Source organism: Podarcis vaucheri, assembly GCF_965113315.1.
Source record: "Podarcis vaucheri genome assembly, chromosome: 6".
NCBI classification, from domain to species: Eukaryota; Metazoa; Chordata; class Lepidosauria; order Squamata; family Lacertidae; genus Podarcis; species Podarcis vaucheri.
Window position 1 is genome coordinate 28207362 of NC_138764.1, and position 21765 is coordinate 28229126.

The 21765-nt window shown below is 43.3% G+C and overlaps 1 protein-coding gene across 4 annotated transcripts in view; it reads left to right on the plus strand.

Moving 5' to 3' along the window:
* The window catches only part of COL11A1 (collagen type XI alpha 1 chain), a 260917-nt gene that overhangs the window by 67762 nt on the left and 171390 nt on the right, over positions 1-21765 (plus strand). For all 4 annotated transcript variants that reach the window (XM_082227699.1, XM_082227697.1, XM_082227696.1 and 1 more), the window contains exon 5: positions 6037-6165. In XM_082227699.1, coding sequence (XP_082083825.1) covers positions 6037-6165 — 129 coding nt within the window. The remainder of the gene's footprint in view (positions 1-6036; positions 6166-21765) is intronic.

The window sequence follows — 21765 nt, forward strand, 5'->3', positions numbered from 1 at the left end:
TTATAGTAATAGAGAATGGCGGTATACAAATTAAAAGTGAAATGAACAATGAAACGAAATGTCTGTACATCTGTGTTTGAACACAATTGCTTTATTGTGTTGATACCATTTAAATCCACTGTCATAAACTGCTTTGGGTTTAAAAAATGTAAATTAACGCCGCCGCGCCCCCCCCCCCCGTCCATGCAACCGACGTGTGAAGCGGCTGTGTACATGGTGCTCTGTACAGGCAGGGCTCCTTCATGCAAAAGCCGATTCTGGCCTGCAGATTCCCCGTCTTGTAGAGAAACCCTTGGTGTGGACACCAGTATGAGCACAGACAACTGCCTCACTTCTTTTTTTGTTTTTCCCCCAAAGTTTTTTTATTCAAAATTAAAACAAAACATATTATCCAAAAACATATCATCCTTATCTCTTCCCCCATTTTTCCTCCCTCCCCCCACCCTGCCACACAAAACCCACCCACCCCCCACCCCCTGGCTTCTCTCAGTTCCAGTCTTAAGAACTTAATTTGTTCCGGAGGTCCGTTCTTAACCTGAAACTGTTCTTAACCTGAAGACCACTTTATCTAATGGGGCCTCCCGCTGCTGCTGCGCCGCTGCTGCACGATTTCTGTTCTCATCCTGAAGCAAAGTTCTTAACCCGAGGTACCATTTCTGGGTTAGCGGAGTCTGTAACCTGAAGTGTCTGTAACCTGAAGCGTATGTAACGCGAGGTACCACTGTATTATGGAATAGGATGCCCCTGTTTTCATCAGAGGGATGTTGGAGGGTATGGAGTTTGACAATGCAAAATTTCAATACCCTCCAAGTGTCCCGATTTTCCAGGGAAAATCCCAGAATTATGAAAGCTTCCCCGGCTTCTGATTTGATCCCAGAATGTCCCTGTTTCCCCCCGCCAGTGCTGTCACTACCAAGCTCAGGGACAAGGATAAGTTGGCGCTTGCCCCGAGAAGCTGTGAGGAAGCATCTTCTGACCTCTCCATTGTCTCTACATGGCCACCGCTCCCTTGGAAAGCTTGTAGCGGCTGCTGGAGAGTGGGCGAGGAGGAGGAGAGGTTGTGGCGGCTGAAGCCCAGTCCTGCTCCCTTTCATTTTGCTCAGAGAGGCTGTGTGCAAGGCCTCTCAGGGCAGGATGAAAGGGAGCAGAGTGCAAGCAGTCTTGATTCTCCCCCCCCCCCTTTTTTTAATGCTTTGTGCATCCATGTCTAAACTCAGCCCTTTCTAAAAATTATTTATCAGGGTGTGTTTTCCTTTTTTGTAAATCTACCAAGGAATAAGATAAAATTGGGATTAAAGCATTCTCTCAGGGCTGGTGGAGGGTGTGTGTGCTGGGGGCCGGATTGAGGTTTGATGAGGCTCTAAGCTACTGAAGGTAATGGGGCCCTTTATATGTCCAGCTGTCCTTTGTCAACAACAAATTGTCACTGTTTTTTTGTGTGTTAAATATATGGCATATGGTAATTTATGGACCTAATAGGTATCTAAATCCATTTGCACATGTTGCCATGCAACCACTCCATGCAGAATGTAGGCACCCTATATATAGAAATGAGCAAACCAGTGATATTTTAGGGAGCAGGTTCGCAGGCGGGGCCCAGGACTTACATCACAGGAGCCGACACAACACAAAACACTGTTGCTGTATGTAGGTTTTACTTCATGTGTTTTTTATCTTATATTTTGGAAATGTACATCTAGGTTTTTTCCCCTTTAAATTTTTTGGGAGCGCCAAGAGAGTGTGGGGCCCTAAGCTATAGCTTGTTTAGCTTATACATAAATCTGGCACTGTGTGTGCTGCGTCACCTTGGTGAAGTGGTGGCGGTGTTTGCCCTTCTTCTGACAGGAAATGCTCTGTGGGTGGGGGACAAAATAATGGGGGGTCAGGGAGGGCCAGTTAGTGAGGGGGAGTGAGACACACCCCTATTTTCATCTGAAGGATGGGTATGCAGTTCTGCCGGTGGTGCTATTTTTGTGACTGCCTCTTTGCTGTGGGCACCATCACATGGCGTCATGAAGGGAACTCATTCAGACTCCTCTTTGAGCTGGAAGAATGTGAGTGGGTCACACTGCACAGCTGCAACCCCACCAGCTACACATTTCGTCAGGAAAGGGGCCCCACATTAGTTCAGGTGTAGCAAGAGTCTCTCAGCGCAGGAGGGGCTTTGAGCGAACCTCCCTGTTGTTGCTGAGGGATGAGAATGCGTGTGTGAACCTGCACATAGGGTTGCACATACTTTACATGCTGGCTCCAGTGCTAGCAGAGCGATGTGTCCTGAATCGTGCCCCCTAGGAATTTCAGATTAGTTCCCAATGAATAAAAATTCAAGCAGCCCGCAAAAGAAAGGGCAGGAATCGCAGCTTACAACCCCCTTCCCCACCTCCTCCTCCTCCTTTCAAAAGAGAGAGGGAGAAAATGTTCAGGCAGAGGCTTGTAGCTTTTCCAGTTCAGTTCATGTATATTTCTGAAGCTGTATGTGAATGTGAAGGAAGGGGTGGGAAGAATGATCGTGTTAAAAGTCATCACTTTGGAACAGCCGAAGCAGTATTCATAAGCAAACATAATTAAAGTCAAGGAATCTTAAGCGTGACTGTAAAGTACTGTCTGTTGCTTCTGGGTGATTATTAGATTATAAAACATCCGAATGGGGGAAAGGGTAATAGGAATAACTGTGAGTCAATTGCACCAGTGTAAGTAAAATAAGATTAAAGCATTAGTCTTCTATGCGCTCGATTAACAAGAGGATTAAATACAGAACAAATCATAATAATAGCCCAGGGGTTGATTTCTTCATTGCTTTTCTGGTGTTGTAGCGAAGCTAAGTCTGTTTTTAATATGCAAGTAAAAATTTCATTAATATTCCCACAACATGCAGGGGAAGCGTCCGTCATTATCGCAACTTTTTAAAAGGGTGTTGAAAGCAGACTGAAAGAGGGGTTATTCCTTCTGGTGTCTGCATGCATCCTATCTCCGCTCCCTTTCAGCCACGTTTCGATTCAGAATGTTGGACTTCTGCACACCATTGCAAGCAAAACTACTTCCAGCTCTCTCAAAAATTATTCTCTTTCTGTGGCCTAACTTGTGATAGGTGGTTGGTTGCTGTTGTGGCCACAGTCCAGCACTGAACTTAATGCACTAAAGCCAGTTGTTGACAGTGATGCAGTCCCTGCCTTGCTTAATGATTTAATTTTGATTTATCACAGAGTTGTAGAATTGGAAGGGTCTTGAGACCTCAGAGGGCAGGTGTGCATGTCTAAATTCCTTCACATGATGGCTACATGACCACACAGAGAAAGGTTAATGTGAAGAGGGCTTTGCATGTGGCATATTGGCAGCTATTACTAGGATCACAGGTTCTGGCACACTAATAGGGTGGCTGACTCACTACAGATTAATGCACACCAATGCACAAGACATGGAATTGATGGTAAGGTGGGTGGGGAGAGTGGGATTGTACATGGTGTACAAGCCTACACTGGGCATCATAGGTGTGCCAAGGCACATCCTAATGTTTCCCCAAAAAAATCTAGTATCAAGGGAACTAATGGGGAGGGAGAGGGGGGGCAGAAGAAAATGCTGGAATGGATATGAAATAGATTTGCAATTTCTGCCTGGCTCTGGCTCTGGAAGCGGCACTGGGGTGATTCTCTCCAGCTATGGTAGCAAGGGAGGAGGAGATTCCCTTCTCCACAGGCAAAAGCTGCAGATCCATTCCAGCCTTTTTCTTCTGCCTGCATTTGTCTCTTTCTTATGACTTTGTTGCCATCCGATATATATATATATATATATATATATATATATATATATATATATATATATATATGCAGGTTTTGGTGTCTTCGGGTGTCTTCCCGTGTAAGAGTCGGGGTGTCTGGGCGACGTTTCGACGAGGTCTCACTCGTCATCTTCAGGCTGGTGCTTTCGGCTTCTTGTTACTGGAACAGAGCAGAATCTGGTGTTTGAGTCGCCCAGACACCCCGACTCTTACACGGGAAGACACCCGAAGACACCAAAACCTGCATTCCTGTACCCGTGAAAATCTACGAAAGCATATATATATATATATATATATATATATATATATGCAGGTTTTGGTGTCTTCGGGTGTCTTCCCGTGTAAGAGTCGGGGTGTCTGTGCGACGTTTCGACGAGGTCTCACTCGTCATCTTCAGGCTGGTGCTTTCGGCTTCTTGTTACTGGAGCACCAGCCTGAAGATGACGAGCACCAGCCTGAAGATGACGAGTGAGACCTCGTCGAAACGTCGCACAGACACCCCGACTCTTACACGGGAAGACACCCGAAGACACCAAAACCTGCATTCCTGTACCCGTGAAAATCTACGAAAGCATATATATATATATATATATATATATATATATATATATATATGGATCAGGGGCTACGTTTGGGGTGCACAAACAAGGAGGAGGAGGAGGAGTCATCCTGCCCACAGCACTCCAGATCTCCTCTGCCACTAATCAGTTTGGCACAGGTCTTTTTCTCTGCAACAGAATTCTCCTGTTTTGACTTACTGACTTCTCGGATTATGGCTGTTTTGCTAGCTTTTTGCCTCTTTACCTTTTGCTTGTCCTTACAGTGGTACCTCTGGATGCGAACGGGATCCGTTCCGGAGCCCCATTCGCATCCTGAGTAGAACGTAACACGCGATTGCGCGCCTGTGCGTGCGCGGGTCGCGTTTTGCCACTTCTGTGCATACGTGTGATGTCATTTTGAGTGCATGCGCCAGCGGCAAAACCCGGAAGTAACACGTTCCGTTACTTCCGGGTCGCCATGGAGCGAAACCTGAAAACACTCAACCTGAAGCATATTTAACCCGAGGTATGACTGTATTTGTCTGTCTTGTCATCCTGCCCCCTTCCTTCTTTGAAATGAACACAAACAAACAAACTTGCGAGCACACCTTAAATAAATTTGTTGCTGCTGTGTATATAGTCAAAAACCCTGGAAATGAGGGGTTGAAAGCATTTGCTTCTTTTCAGCAGGATTAGGAGGTTTTTGTATGATTTCAGTTCAAAATATTTCAATTCGAAATACTGGACCAGAAAAGGGGAAGGAACAGGGCAAAGCGGGTTTGTATGTGCTTTGCCAGGGAACACATGGTTCAGGAACACAACCCCTGCACAAAACAGCTGTTGCCTGTACTCATTCTCCTTGCCTGGAAAACTGGAATATTTAGCTATTTATTTTCAATTCTTTTCATTTTCTAATTTCATTTTGTGTGTGTATTATATTGTTACTTGTTATTTGCTGTTTCTCCAAAATAAGAATCTGTTTCAACCCAAGTAAACCCAACATATTTTAACAGGAAGAAGAGAAGCTTAATTGTTCTGATCAAAAATTTTTGAGGTTAACTTTTTCTTTCTTAACTGTTTCTCCTTGAAGTTAGTGGGATTTAGGCATCGCTTGTTTAACCACTTATCTGGGAGGGAACCCCACTGAACTCAGTAGGCCTTATTTCTGAGTAGGCATATATAGGATTGTGCTGTTTGATGTGCCTGACTTTGGTGGAGTCATGCCATCAGCTATTAAATATGCTGCTGCAGTTTATTTAAAATCCAGTTTGAATACTTAAAAAATGTAATTGCTTAAACTTCAAACTCTCTACTTGCCCAAAGAGTCAGCCATCAAAAATGCCTCGCCTCTCATCCCAGTTGTCTGATAATATATGAGTGGCATTGTTACCATTTATCAAATCACAAGAAGACAGCAGCAGCCTACATACAACCACTTTGTACATAAAGGCTTAAACATTTGGCTCTTGCCACAAAATGATTTCACCTCCCAATAAAACACCTATTTGTACACAGCGAAACCCATTAACAAGTCATGTTGAAGCCATAATAGACAAATATAAATTACTCCGATAAATTAATGGGCTCTGCAGAATAATTAAACCTCTGTTCGATGCATCTTACTTAACCAGGCTTGTTTTGCAGAGAAGAAGGATTCCTTTTCATTACTCCCTGTGACCTGCAAGAGTTGCTAATTTATAATCTTCTTATGTTTCCCGGCAGGGTGATATCCAGCAGCTGTTGATTGTCGGCGATCCCAGAGCAGCCTATGACTATTGTGAACATTATAGCCCAGACTGTGGTTCCCCTGTGCCCAATGCTCCTCAAGCTCAGGAACCTCAGGTTGATGAGGTGAGTAATGAGTCATGTTCTACTAGATTTATTGCGCATTTAACTGGTATGCTGGGTTCATGCTATCGGAGAGTTTGTTTACAGTGAAAGATAATGCCTTCCTTACTAATACATGTGCTTAGCCATCTGTCTCAAATGCTCAGACACATGTTTTAACATTTCTTTCTATAGATTGTTTCTAAAAGAACAGTGATACATCACTAGTTCCATTGAAGAGTACGGTTCTGTTCACCTATATCACTAAAGACATTTAATCTTGAGTAATACCTTTCTTTTTCATTAGCTAAAGTAGGTGTACATTCACTATCCTCATGCCCTAGACAGTGCTAGGTTGCCACCAAGATTGTGTGTGTCATGCATCACACGTGTGACATCATGCATGCAACATGCTTTGCGCGATGTCCCCCACACTGTGAAAGCCAGAATGGTGAGTCCTAGCAGAAGGTTTTTACAAGAATGTTTATTCAACTATGCCCAAGACCACCTAAGAACCTCCTTTCTGAAAGCTTTTGTGTTCTGACAGTGGCTTCCATGGCTTCCCATACAGTACATTCATACCTTGGTTTTTGAACAGTTTGGTTCTCGAACGTTTTGGCTCCCAAACGATTGAAACCCAGAAGTGACTGTTCCAGTTTTGTAACATTCTTTTGGAAGCTGAACGTCCGACGGGGCTTCCGCGGCTTCCGATTGGCTGCAGGGAGGCCACGCTTTGGTTTTCAAATGTTTTGGAAGTCGAACGGATTTCCGGAACGGATTCTGTTCGACTTCCAAGGTACGACTGTACTTAACCACTCTTGTTTAGAAGGTGAAGTGCTTGTGTTTTCCAGGTGCTTAGCCATAAATTATTATGATTATTTGTCTCGAGAGACTCAAAACTGGTCCTTCGCATTTTCCCAGTATGAATTTCAACACAACTTATTAAGCAGGAATTAGAAGTGGCCTGTGAGGTGCTGGGATGGGTAGATATTAGCCACTGCTGTTGAGAGGGAAGAGAGCTTGGATCCTTTCCAGTGAGCAACATGAGGCAGTGGGTGGCTGGGAGCATGCATACTTGACCTCAGAATAAGATAGGATGGGGCTGCCACAATTAGTGCCTTTATGCTTGGATCTGACCTCAGTCCACCTCTAACACATAAGCAGCCATTGGCATATGGTAATGGGACCTCTATTCTCTTGCTGCACTGCTGTTGGTTGTCGCTGTGTCCTGCCCCTCTGAATGCAGCGAGGCTGGAAGGGAGCACGAATATCCTTGTACCTACGGGACTGCCTCTCCTGGTATGTCCCACAGAGGAACTTACAGTCTTCAAACAAAAACATATTGGCGTCCCAGGCCACAGAGAGGTTAGGCTGACCTCAACCAGAGCCAGGGCTTTTTCGGCTGTGGCTCCGATCTGGTGGAACGCTCTGTCACAAGAGACTAGGGCCCTGTGGGACCTGACATCTTTCTGCAGGGCCTGCAAGACAGAGCTGTTCCACCAGGCCTTTGGCCAGGGCACAGCCTGACTCCCTCCTTTGGCAATCTTCACAGAACTCTAGCCCAATGGTTGCCATTAATTTGATTTGAATCTATTTTATAATGAAATGATTTTAGAATGTTGTATTATTTTATTGTTGTTAGCCGCCCTGAGCCCCGCTTCGGCTGGGGAGGGTGGGATATAAATAAAAAGTTATTATTATTATTATCCATGAAACCTCCGTAATTTCCATGGTGCATTTTGAAGAACTGGGAGCAAGAGCTTGCCAGGTGCTGGATTACTTCAGTTGCACAAACAGCCACAGATTGCTTGGACAGAAATTTGTGGTGGCTTGGAAGGGCTAACAAAGAGTCCAAATACTTTCCTCCTCCCCAGCCTTACAGGGCTTTAAGAAACAGTAGGGCATTTACATCATTTGCAGCCCTGCCATGCATGTAAGCTGGAGTAGAAGGGTGGGGTGGGGATTGCAGGCAGATAGCCATGCCAGCCTGTAGCTGGGGCAGCGATTAGACCTGTATCAGTGCCAACAGGCCTGCCAAGAGGATTTTCTGGGGCCAGTATGCTGTACGTAGATCGGGCTCTATGCTGCACTTGCGTAAAATTTGTACAGACTTTGTCCCATGCCTTTCGCAGATGGGGGTGAGTGTGTCCAACCGACAGAATATTCACGTAATTGTAGTTCCATATCTCAAAAAGCATGCTCTGTTTAATATCTACCTGCCACATGAAGAATGAGAGGTTTGCTTTCCCCTAAATCAGCCTTTCTCAACCTGTGGGTCCCCAGATGTTGTTGAACTACAACTCCCATCCATAGCTGTCAACCTTCCCTCTTTTTGGTGGGAAATTCCCTTATTCCAGCGCCGTTTCCCGCTGCTATCCCAGATTGTTAAATATCCCGTAGACTGTCCCCGGGACAGGTGAGGCTGCTGATCCCTTATTTTTGAGGCTGCTGATCCCTTATTTTCAAATCTGAAAGTTGACAGCTATGCTCCCATCACTCCTAGCTAGCAAGGCCAGAGCTCAGGGATGATGGGAGTTGTAGTCCAACAACATCTGGGGACCCACAGGTTCAGAACCGCAACAGAACTTGAGTTTCATGTCTTGTGAATATATAGGAGGACCCAGCAGTCACCAGCAAGAATAGGATTTCTCTCCCCTTACCCCTGTATATGCAGCCTTGTATATACTAGCTTTCTTGTAGAATGCATCTCTCAGCCAAGCAAGAGAGCAGTGCTCTGCTTTTGGATTTTGCCATGGGGCAGTGAATGCCTGATTCAAGGCATTCTGACTTCCCCCAAATGTCCCTTAGCATTTTCTCACTTCTTCAAACAGACGCATTGCTGCCGCCACTGCTTGGTAGGCATGGAAACATCCCTCTTTGAGCTGTGGGCTGCCGCACCTACTCATGCAGCAATGTTTCAGCCTTGCTCTGGTCTTGTACACAACCACAGGGGTCAAATTTTGCAGCTCGAATGTGCAATTCTGATCTTCCCGTGGCCCTGGGCTTGGTTGCAAAAGAAAGCAAAAAACCCACACCACAAACATAGTAAATACTTTAGTATAAGACAATTAGCATCTGTAATGCAATGTTGTGGTGTGAATGCTTCTGTCCATTCCATCCTCTGCCTGACGTTTTCACCCACCCCATCATTGTGTGGCTGGTAAGCATGCTCATTCTTCTTTAGATTGTTTTGGGTTGTTATGGTTGTATTATATATATATTATTCTTGCAAACCTTGAACTTTCCCTAGGCATGCAGGTGTCTCTGTCTTGTTTATTAGTAGCCTTGTTTTGGCTGCAGTCCTGTTGGCACTCACCACCTGAGTTTACTGAGCTGTGCACACGCAGCAATTGGTACAGTCTGTGTCCGAGTGATGGCTTTCTATACAGCGACTATGGTAGTGACTGAGAATGCACTGGAAAACCCGTTGGCTGAGACTTTCATTGGGGCAATCTTCATCAAAAAGGGGGGGAAAAAGCCCTTGTGAATGCCACCACATCTGAAGGAGTTGGCCCTGGCTATCTTTTGGCTTGGTCAGTGTTCAAGTGCTAGAAGACCATGAGGTCCTCATAGTGTGGAAAGAAGGTGAAAGGCAAGGAAGAGGTTTGTGATGGAGAAGGGTCTTTACAGATGAAGGATGAGGGAGGAAATGAGAAAGAGGACCACTTGCTGCCTCATAGAAAGCCAGACTGTTGGTCCATGTAGCTCAGTTCTGTTAGCCATCTTCTGGAGCTTTCAGACAGGAGTTTTCCCAAGTCTGAACTAGAGTTGTCAGGATTGCAGCTGGGATCTTCTACAAGCAAAGAATAGGCACAACCACTAAGCTATGGCCATTCCCCATATGAGCCATTATAGTGGATAACTGAGATGGTATACTAAGAGGCTAATATAGTAAGAGTCCTAGAGCCCACAAGCCAAATATTTACTTCTGCATTAATGCACAGAGTGGGATTGATGGTCCCCTTGCGGGCACATTAATGAGCTCTAGAATCACCTGAGGCTTATGAATCTCACTAGATTGATGCGTCTTCGCTTTTCACCTTACAGCTGATGCACGAAAATTATAAGCATGGTCTGTACACCTATGTGACGTGTGAATCTGATTGACGTGATCTGAAGGCTTTGTGTAATACCAATTGAGGAAGTATTGAGTGGTATTAATTGACAAAATTATTATTTGACTATTAATAAACAAGAAAAAAGTGAGTATAGAAAAATCCTTGCTAATGACAGGCTGTCACAGAGAGCCTGAGAATTAGGTCTATGCCTCATTAAGCTGCCAAAAATCTGGCGCAGATCTCTGTACATTTCAAACATCACTGCATAAACCAGAGAAATTCTGGTTTGACAAGGAATTCAGGATAACCACTGCTATGTTTTTATTTTATTTTATTTTATATTGAATACAGTGGGACTTACTTCTGAGTAGACAGTGTAAGGATCCCTTTAAAATAAAATAATAAACACACCACATGTTTCCTTAAAAAATGGCTGGCTGCTAACACATTGTAGTGAAAGAATTTAAAGTGGATTTGTTACCTTTTCCTGCGAAATTATAGGAAGGGCTTTGTATGCCTTCATTTGGTGCAGGAATTTTATTTTCAGTATAAACAGGACTCTGTTTTTGCACCTACACATACACACCCACCATTTTTAAGTGTTCTCGGAGATGAGGAGGGGAGGAGAAAGGAAAACCGGGACGTTCTGGGATCAAATCAGAAACTGGGATGGCTTTTGTAATTCCGGGACAGTCCCTGGAAAATCCGGACACTTGGAGGGTCTGACTGTGCCTTCAGACCTCAGTAAGGGCAAGATGCAAGAGGGGTATGCAACTAGCAGGCATTTTATATATTTTTAGCTATCATAGAATCATAGAATCATAGAATCATAGAGTTGGAAGAGACCACAAGGGCCATCGAGTCCAACCCCCTGCCAAGCAGGAAACACCATCAGAGCACTCCTGACATATGGTTGTCAAGCCTCTGCTTAAAGACCTCCAAAGAAGGAGACTCCACCACACTCCTGGGCAGCAAATTCCACTGTCGAACAGCTCTTACTGTCAGGAAGTTCTTCCTAATGTTTAGGTGGAATCTTCTTTCTTGTAGTTTGGATCCATTGTTCCGTGTCCGCTTGTCTGGAGCAGCAGAAAACAACATTTCTCCCTCCTCTATGTGACATCCTTTTATATATTTGAACATGGCTATCATATCACCCCTTAACCTCCTCTTCTCCAGGCTAAACATGCCCAGCTCCCTTAGCCGTTCCTCATAAGGCATCGTTTCCAGGCCTTTGACCATTTTGGTTGCCCTCCTCTGGACACGTTCCAGTTTGTCAGTGTCCTTCTTGAATTGTGGTGCCCAGAACTGGACACAGTACTCCAGGTGAGGTCTGACCAGAGCAGAATACAGTGGCACTATTACTTCCCTTGATCTAGATGCTATACTCCTATTGATGCAGCCCAGAATTGCATTGGCTTTTTTAGCTGCCGCGTCACACTGTTGGCTCATGTCAAGTTTGTGGTCAACCAATCATATTGGTGAACAGATTAGTAGCAGGACCGGCCTTTCCATGAGACAGACTGAGGTATCTGCCTCAGGTGGCAAATTTGAAGGGGCAAAAAGTGGCAAGAAATTTTGTGCCGTGTGATCTGTCCTGCAGCCCGCAAGCCAGTTGTTGTTCTACGGTGTATTGGAGAACTCTGCTTCATCACCTGTGCTGAAGTAAGATTTGGCACACAGAATGAGGAACGCGCCATCCTGCCCTCTTTATCTCGTTTATAGTATGGCAGCCGTGCAGCACACCATACTTTTCCAGGTTAAAAGGAATCCTATTCCTGTTCCTCATAATAATAATCTTTTGAATGACTGTGAGCCTCTCTCTCCCTTAGAAGCCTATTGAGGGGGAGATCTCAGCATCGACTTTTGTAAATATTCCCTCTGCACTGTAAACTCAAATGTGCTGAACTGTGTCCAGACAAATCACATTTCAGAAGCTGGAGTTGTGGGGAGGGGTGGAGAGACCTATTTAGTCATGTCCCCTCCTGGCCTACTCAAAGTTGGATTGTTCCCCGTAGAATATATTCTCGTGAGCAGTCCAGTCTGCTTCGAAAAGGCCTCATAGCAAAGGCCCTTCAGTTCTTTGCTTGGAACGGTATCCCACAGCCTCATAAATCTCACAGCCTGACTGGAGATGGAGAAATTGCTCCCAAATGGGAGCTCTGCTGCATTTGTTTTGGCCAGATCCCAACTGCAAGGATTATGCAAAAGGAATAAAAGAGATGCTTTTAAATGAAATACTTTTTAGAAGAGAAGATCCAAGCGAAGCCTAGCCATACTCTCTTGAGGAACTCTGTGCATCATTTTATTTTTATTTTTTACGATGCTAATTTGCTCCCCCCCTTTTTTTCCCTCCAAAGAGTTGCTGACTTGCTAAATCTATGCTTCCTTTGAGACACAGATTGTATGAGGCACCGTTTTCATGTCTGGCATGCAGGATTTAGCTGTACCTGCAGGGCTGAAATCTGTAGAGATAATAAACTTTCTAGTTAGGAAAGCATTTTAGTGTGTTTCCCAGGGGCAATTAGAGTAATGAAACTCATAAATATTCCAGTAACCATTGATTTTGGTACAGTCCTTGAGAACTGACCTCTTCAATGAAGCTTTGCCTCAAATTATTTAACGTGATAAGGATTTTGCCTCAGAGTTGTGCCACCTGGAATAGCATGGAGGCAATTGGCTGAAAGGGCCCCTCTTTCAGAAACTTGCCTAAAGTCTGTGGCAAATACAAATAGGTGAATCCCATCAGTTTTTATTTAATTTTCATTTGGTCTTACAAAAGTCTGCCTTCTGTCTTCTCTGTTATCTAGGACTTTGCACGCTGGATGACTTTATTCATAAATATGTGTTCCGGGGCAGCCCAGTCATGATTCCGTCAGAACCCAAATCTATTGCTAATTCCAGACATTTCCAAAATTCAGTAGCATCTGCTATTTGCAACTTTTCTTTCCAAATATGGTCAAACCAGAACATTAGAAGAAGTCTGTAAAATTGCTGGTATGTAATTTGAGTGACAGGGATATACCACAGGCGCATGTTGCCCTTTGCTGTTACTCGTGTATCTTCACATTCCCCAAGCTGGTGCTGGCCAGATGTTTTGGACTACAACTCCTATCATCCCTGATCATTCCTGATGCTGGCAGGGTCTGATAGGAGTTGTAGTCCAACCATGTGGAGGGCACCAGTTTGGGAAAGGCTGCCATAGACAGAAATAGCAGCTGTTTCTCCACCTGGAGTGATGGGTGGTTCAGTCTTGTTGAAGTCCGTGTAACTTCTGCACATCTTTGCTCATAAGTCTCTCCTGACCCATTTCCATATTAATCTGTCATCATCATGATCATCATCATTATTATTTCAAAACTGCACTAAAAATTGCATTCCAATATGTATGCCAAAAATGTATTTTCTCTCAAAATATGCATTTCTGCATGGATTTTTGATACTTTTTGAGCCAAGAACTATGCCACAGCACTCATAGAAGTGTGAAATCTGGTGGATAGCAACACTGCAATCTCCAAATTACTCAGAGATGTTTGGATCAGGTTGGTTAGCACTGGAATTATAAAGATTGGATACCTCAAGTATCCCTAATATATGACCATTCCCCCACCATAGAAAATGGCAGAAAACAGAAGCATGCAACAATTAACTTAGAACATGCTTTATTGTTTATTTATTAATATGCTTGATTACTGCCTGTTATGTGGGCATTGCACAGTGCTGTACAGTCATATCATAAAGCACAATGCAAAATATGCAAATGAAATTAAACTCAAGTTGAATGAAGCAATCGGGAAAATTACTTAAAATTCTACAGCATCAACATCAAGCAAAGGCCATGGTGAACAAGATAGCATTTAGGCATGCACTGAAATTGTATCCAAGTCAGTACATGTCATATTTCTGGGGGGTGGGGTGGGGAGGTCATTCCAGAGTATGGGTGGCATCACAGAAAAGACCCTTTTTCTAGTTGTTCCTAGAGGGATATCTGCAGCTTGTCGCACAGCCAGGAGGACCTCTGATCTTGATCTTAGAGTCCAGGTACAGGCAGCCTTATTATCACCCTCAAATTAAGCTTTTGTTTGTTGTCTTGTGCTTTCTCTCCACCATAACCATAATGTAAGGAGCAAGCACTCTGTGTGGATGGTCAGACATAACCCCCCCCAAAAGAAATTACATTAATTGCATGCTGCAAGACAACTCTCCCCTCCCTCACATGCTGTCACATCTTAGAGTTGCCATACGTCAGGGAAAACCCTGCCATGTCCTGTTTTGGGGGGCAAACATACTCATCCAGGAGGATTTTTACATTTTAAAGGAAATGTCTGGGTTTGTTGTCTGTGCCACGCCTCTTTCCCTGGCTCAGACTAGCAGTGGCTCAAGCTGTCCTCTTTTTATATATGGCAATCCTATCACACATAGACTAGTATATAAAACCATTTTGAATTGTTTAGCAAATCCACAACCTTTAAAAAAAACCTTATGTTAGATTGTCTTCTGTCTTAAGCATGTTTCTTATAAGAAACCTTTGCAAAACCAAAGTCGAATTGAGAATTCAGAATATTTTCCCTCTTGCAAACCCAGAAAATCATGCACTTTCAAAGCGAGAGAGGATACTTTTCCCACTTGGCATATTCCCTACAGTTTAGTTTCTTTTGAAGTTGTGAAATGGTGCTCCCAAAATGAGGATTTAATGAAGAAACCAGTCCTTTCCATTGGGACTGCATGTTGATCAGGTTGTGTCATATAAATGTGCTTTTCTCTCTGGTAAAGAAAGCATGAGGTCACAATGGAAATATCGTGTTTCATCAAAGAATGCCAGGTTTTCTTCGTCCTGAAGTTTATATCAAAACACCCATCCATGTGCAATACTCATCAGGACTGGAGCCCTACTAGGAACACATACGTAGCCTTATTGTAACTTCAGATGTTCCCCCCAAAAGAGTGACAAGAGAGGAAATACGTTTCCACCGTTCTGATGTCATGTTAGAAAAGGAAATCGCATGGAGGGTTTATGCAAATTGTTTCTGCAGCTGGAATTTGGACAGTTCCCTCCCCTTCAACTGTATTATTGGGAGTTACGTGGGAAGCATTGTACAACTTCCCTGCAATTCCCGTCCAGGATGTCAAACCCAGTTTGGGGCAGTCTGCCACTTGTATCCAGACTGAGTCTGATGTCTTCAAGCCTTGGTGCTTAACGACGACATTTCTGTGTGTGAGACCTTGAGACCAAATACTTGTTATGGATGGGGTTTTTTTTTGGCACACTACACTGCCACTGAGAAAGCAGGGAAGGCTCCATCCCTGGCAAAAGAAAAAGGCTAAAGCTCATCTAGAATCATAGACATAGAGTTGGAAAGGGACCATGAGGACCATTTAGTGATTCTAGTCCAGCCCCCTGCAATGCAGGAATATGCAGCTGTCCCTTATGGCGATTGAGCCTGCAACTTTGGTGCTAACAGCACCATGCTCAAATCAACTGAGCTACCCATGAATGTGTCCAAGGATGTTGGGATCAAGGGAAATGCAAGTTTCCATGGCTCCCAACATTTCTGAATGCACCAGTCATGGACACAGTCTGAAGTGCTGGAGAGCCACTGCCATCAGTGTAGACAACGCTGAGCTAGGTGGACCAAGGGTCTGATTCAGTATAAGGAAGCTTCCCGTGTCAAAGATAGCACCATAGTGTTCTCCAGAAGTTGTGGACCCCATCTCCCAACAGCTGCACCCTATGTGGTCAACGGTAAGAGATGATGGGAGCTGTAGGCTACATCATCACACTGGCCGTCCCTGTTTCCAGTTCAACCTTGCCTGCAGTACCTGCTTAGAAATGCAATTTGTTTTAACGGAACATAGCGAGCCAGCGCAAGGAAAGCACATTTTTTATTTTCTACCTTCCCGCTAAGTGCAAGTAAAAATGACTTCCAAGGGAACTTTATAATGAAAGTCACAGTGTAAATTAATCTTTAGTGTAGGTGTGAGTTAATTTAGAATATTTGTTAATTAATATAGCATAATAAAGGCTGAATTTGTATAAAACTATAAACATTCTAAATGTAATGTTAACTCACACCTGCACTAAATATGAAAAAAGGAACAACCTTGCTGTAAACAGTTCTGAGCCCACAGGCTGGAGTGGGAAAGAAATCAAATCGATCAAATGAATACTAATTTTATCATGAATAATGAATATGGTCCTATCTATTTCAAATTTCTATCAACCTGGGAAACAGTTTGGGCTGTTGTCACAAACAGCAGAAGAGGTGGCAAACTTCATTCTAGACTCCACCTGAATTTCTATGGTTGAATGCTCCCCTCTGCAAAAAAGCTCAACATAGCAACAAAATCCCTGCACATAGACAACTAGAAGTTGGACTAGTTGGAGTAAGGCTAGGCTAGAACAGGTTCCTTTGACATCTAGTTTTCTATGGGCAGCAGAGGCAGATTCAAGGGAGCACAACTGGTTTGGTCACACCGGGAGCAGAGCATTGGAGGCACCACAACTGTTATGTAGAATGGAAGACGCGAAGCGAGGGGCACCAAATTTGGTGGTTGCACAGGGCGCCATTGAAATGTGAAACCCCAAGAACTTCCACTGTAGGCAGCATTCATTCATCTATCTTATGAATTCCAGCATGTGAGTCCTCCCACTTACAGCTAGATATGTTTACCATCTCATCTGCTGAGCCTCGGAATATGTGTGTGACATTTCAGAAGGTAGCTGCAAGCAGTGATCAACCATGGAGCTACTTGGTCCTTGGAATGTGCTCCTGCTGTTCCTCTGCCCTTCCTTAAACAGTGGGACAGTTTGGCTGCATCAGTTCTCTTTCATTTGGAGCTGAGAAACCACAGAGTGCATAGTCTCGTTATCAAAGAAGAAAAACAAAAACAGCCTGTTTATTTAAAGATGTGCAGGATGAGAAGGAATGGGAAGAGTGAAGCTGCCCGCCTGGGCAGATTTCAAAGTAATCCCCAGAAAAGTCTCAGTAGAGGTCTCAGAGTTCAGAAATGCAAACAAAAACTGTCTTCTGCACACACACACACACACACACACACACACACACACACGACTTTCTCTCTCTCAGAAGCAAACTGCCTGTCATCCAGGAATCAGTTTCAGAACAGAAATTAAAAATTACAAAAGCATTATGACATAAGCTATAACATAAAGCCAATAGATTGCTTTCAAACAATTTCTACTCACAGTAATAAGTGGATCTAAGTTAGCCATATCCATATTTCCATGAGGTTGTTCTGAAACCCTGTCTGCACTATAAAGTTAAAGCAGAATCATACCACTTCAAACAGTCATAGCTTCCCCAAAAAATATTGGGAAGTTTAATTTGTTAAAGAGTGCTGAGAGTTCTTAGGAGAGTCCCATTCCCTTCATAGAGCTACAATTCTCAGAGTGGTTAACAGTCAGTCCTTCTTTCCATGGAATTCTGGGAATTGTAGCTCTGTGAGGCAAAGAGGGGCAAAGAGAAGGAGATCAGGACAAATTCCTCAAGCATCTCTAGTTGAAATTATTATTATTATTATTATTATTATTATTATTATTATTATTATTTTATTTTATTTATTTATTTGCTATGGCAATTGCTTTTGCAAGGTGTGAAATAACCTGCATTACTTCAGAAATGTGAAGGAGAATTAACATGTTGATGAGCTATAAGCTTTCTCTTGGGGCTTCTCTCTCACCTGTACTCCCCACCCCCTACCCCCCTACCCCCAGTATAAGTTCAATCCATCTTGCCTTAACAAAAAAAGGAAAAGGAAAGCAGGGAAGATCCCAGGGCTTATTAGCTATTGACAACATTTTTAGACCACCCATTAACAAAACCTTATCCGGGTGGTGCAGAGAACTATTTTTTAAATAAAACACACACCCCATAAAATATAAAAGACATGGACATAAAAAAAGAACTTTGACATTAAATCAGAAACAAATGTGGCTCTGGTTTTCTGGGCTAGGAAGCAGTTGTTGCCTGCTGAATTCTGCTATACAGAATCACAACGCAGCAGGCAGCTCAAAGTGCAATCGGAGGGTGTTGAGGGGAGCCCAGTGTCAGGCATGTGAAGGTTTCATCCAAGGCCCTTGCTTCTGACAGATTGCTGTGGTATTCGTGTCACCATCTTGGCCGTAGGATTAGCCATTCTTCTTAACATAGTGTAATGCCAAAGGAGGACAGTTGCCCCTTGCTGCATACAAATCCTCCTAAGACTGTAGCCCTTTGCCTGAGCAACAGATTACCTGAGTTGTCTTCAAGTATAACTGCCTCTTGAATAACCTGTAACTATCTTACTTCTTACTCATTCTTAACATTTGCAGATGAATGGCTTGGATTCCCCGCCCCCAACTATCTTGACTCATCCTTGACACCCTTTACGTTTTTGCTCAGGAGATCTTCACTGCTGACGCTTCACTGTAGACCTTCCCTTTGTCCCTAATGTGCATTTTTAATAGCTGTGTAGAAGAGAGAATTTCTACAGGTGTTGCTGTAACTCTGTCATATAAGCTTGCTTTCTTCTTCTTCTACACATCTATTAAAGGTGAAAGAGACCTGTCCACTAGGGTTGGGATGATGGTTGTCTGAAAATATAGCTCAAGTGATGGCTTCTCAGCCTTTTGGCTAAGATAATGCAAAAATGTTATCTGCGTTAATTAAGTGATTCTCTCTGGGCAGGAACAGAATTTGGATTTTTGGGGGGTGAGGAGAGGACTTTAGAATTAAGAAGCTGGTGACTGGGCCACAGGGAATGGGGCCCTATTGTTGGCACTGCTGCCACCTCTGGTGGTGATGGCATAAAGTTGAAGTTAAAAGCTGTTTTTTTTTTTAAATGAACAAATAAACTAACTCTGCTACCACCCCCTGTTCAACTGGGAGAAATGTCCCACCCCAAATTTGCAGCCTACACATGGATCATGTTATTCAGAAGGTCATTTGATTATTGCCATACCGGCCATAAATTTTGCTTCCTCTGTGAGAATTGAGTGGGAACTAGTAGTGGCTTCCTTGTATCCAAATATCTTTCAATGGTACTATCTTTCACAAAGGAAGCAATGCTATGGAATCGACAAAGTGCAGGATGTCTATCTTACCTAGCACAGGTGAATCAGCACATCATTCTCTCAGATAGTGAACTCAAGCGGTGAATGCTGAAAGGATTGGGGACAAAATGGGGCCCCTGTGAAACAACAGAGAGGTATGCTGTGAGAAATCCTGAGTTTTGCAGAAGTACATTTTATTAAACAAAAAAACCTATGGAAGCAATGCCCACCCCCTGGAAAATAACAAAAAGCAACAAATCCCAAGTAAGAACTGAGCATGCTCTGTAGTCACAGATGGTTGAGTGTCAATTGAAAAAGAAAATTGGAAATGGAGACATTTTCCTTTCGGCCTCCACAGCTTATAGTATAGTGGTACCTCTGGTTACGTACTTAATTCGTTCCAGAGGTCCGTTCCTAACCTGAAACTGTTCTTAACCTGAAGCACCACTTTAGCTAATGGGGTCTCCCGCTGCTGCTGCACGATTTCTGTTCTCATCCTGAAGCAAAGTTCTTAACCCGATGTATTATTTCTGGGTTAGCGGAGTCTGTAACCTGAAGCGTATGTAACCTGAGGTACCACTGTACCTTGGAGACAAAAGTGGGTGGCAGGGAGGTGCCAATCACTTGATCTCTGGTTGCTTCCATTTCTGTTGCAGGCTGGGAAGTGGTGGGCATCTTGTTGGTGCAGTGCAAATGCACTGGCAGAGCTGATCCAGTTCTCCCACTGGTGTGTTTGCACTGTACTGACCTTGCTGCTGCTGCTCTCCCAACCAGATATACAGAGGCTTGGAAAGCACAGCTGACTCACTCCATCATCTGCTGTTGCCTCATTGGCAAGAATCCTGAGCAGAAACACTCCTGTTAAGGGTTGAGCATAAGTTTTGTTGTTAAGTTAGATTTGTCACCAATATTAGTGATCCTGAAAATATCTCATGTGAACGGCAGTTATTACTTTTGTACAGATGAGAATGTGAATCTTGATGAATCATGGCATTCCTAATAACGCCCAAGGAGTTCACAAACACTTTCTTTTGACCAAAATCCAACGCGCTAGACATTGGACCACATTAAACATCCATTAAACCGTGATGGCTTTGCTCCAATATCCTGAGATATTAGATTTCAGCAGCCCACTGAATTCTTTCCTAAAAGTGTTTACCAAGAACCGCTACACAAATTCAGAATAATGTGAAACGGAAGGAAAATTACAGCCACATTTTATCACGAGGACTTTATATTTCTGCTCCGTGAATAGAATGTGCAACCAAAATGCAGCCTTGTTTTAGTGACCTTACATTTTGTTGAAATGTCAAAGGCAACATCCTAGAAGAACTAAAATATTTTCCAGTTGATCGTGTATGATGCAATTCAACCCGCTAAATATACTTGCTTTTTATATGTGCCTTTGCAGTTTCTCATTCATGAATGACGGGCTTTTCAAACTGTGCCTTTGGCAATGCTTAGCATAAATATCAATTTACTCACTGTCTGTGTGCCTTTTTTTAAAAAAAAAATCTAGCATACTTGGCACAGTTTTTTTGATTCAGTCAGTGTTTCTGTTTGTTTTGTGGTCACTGAAGAACTTTTTCTAACCTGCCCTTAGCAATTGAATTAGCCACAGGATTGGCACAGTCCAGAGCAGGCACTAATTTTGCTGTCAGACTGATCCTATCATTATTTTTAACTAAATAGAAATATTATTAAACGGTACACAGTCCTATTTTAAATGCTGGGTAACTGATCAGCTGAGTGCTAGAAATAAATAATAATGCTTGTCACTTAGCTCAATGGTACAGTGCCTGCTTTGCAAGCATGCAGAAGATTGTGAGTTCAATACCTGGCATCTCCCGTAAAAATACATACATGAAAAAAATCAAGTGATGGAATAGATCTCTGTCTGGAACCTTGAAGAAATGCAACTAGTCAAGATAGAGAACAATACTGGCCTTGGACAAACAGCTCAACCTGATACAAGGCAACTTCTAACGTAATTGTGGGAAATCCAGCCTCATATAACCAACATGCTTAAGTCTAATTAATGCATGGAAGGGGTTAAGACCATAGAGTGGGCTGCCCTGCAAGGCTTAGCTACAGTAGGCCATTCCCGCTCACTTTAGGAAGAAGGGTTATTAAGCCTTTGTTCTTCCATACCACCGTGTGAACTCCTGCAAATAAGGAGGTCTGGTCTAGTTGTTCCAAACTCAGGCCGTGTGTCCTACAAGCCATCTTTGTATTTCTATACAAATAATTTAGAATTTAGGCACATTTATAAAAAGATAATTGAAAAGCAATGTATCAAAAGAGAAAAAGAATAAAGAAAAAGAAAATATATTTTAAAAATACTCACGATCCTTACAAAACACAGTTGTATTGAAAAGAGAGAGAAAGAGAGACCCATTATCACATTTATTTCTCCCAGTTACCCACCCTGAGAGACAGCTGAGGGAGGTGATTTTAACCAGGTGTTTCCATGCACAACATCCACATTCTTAGCTGCTGCATTACAGGAGCTGTGAAATT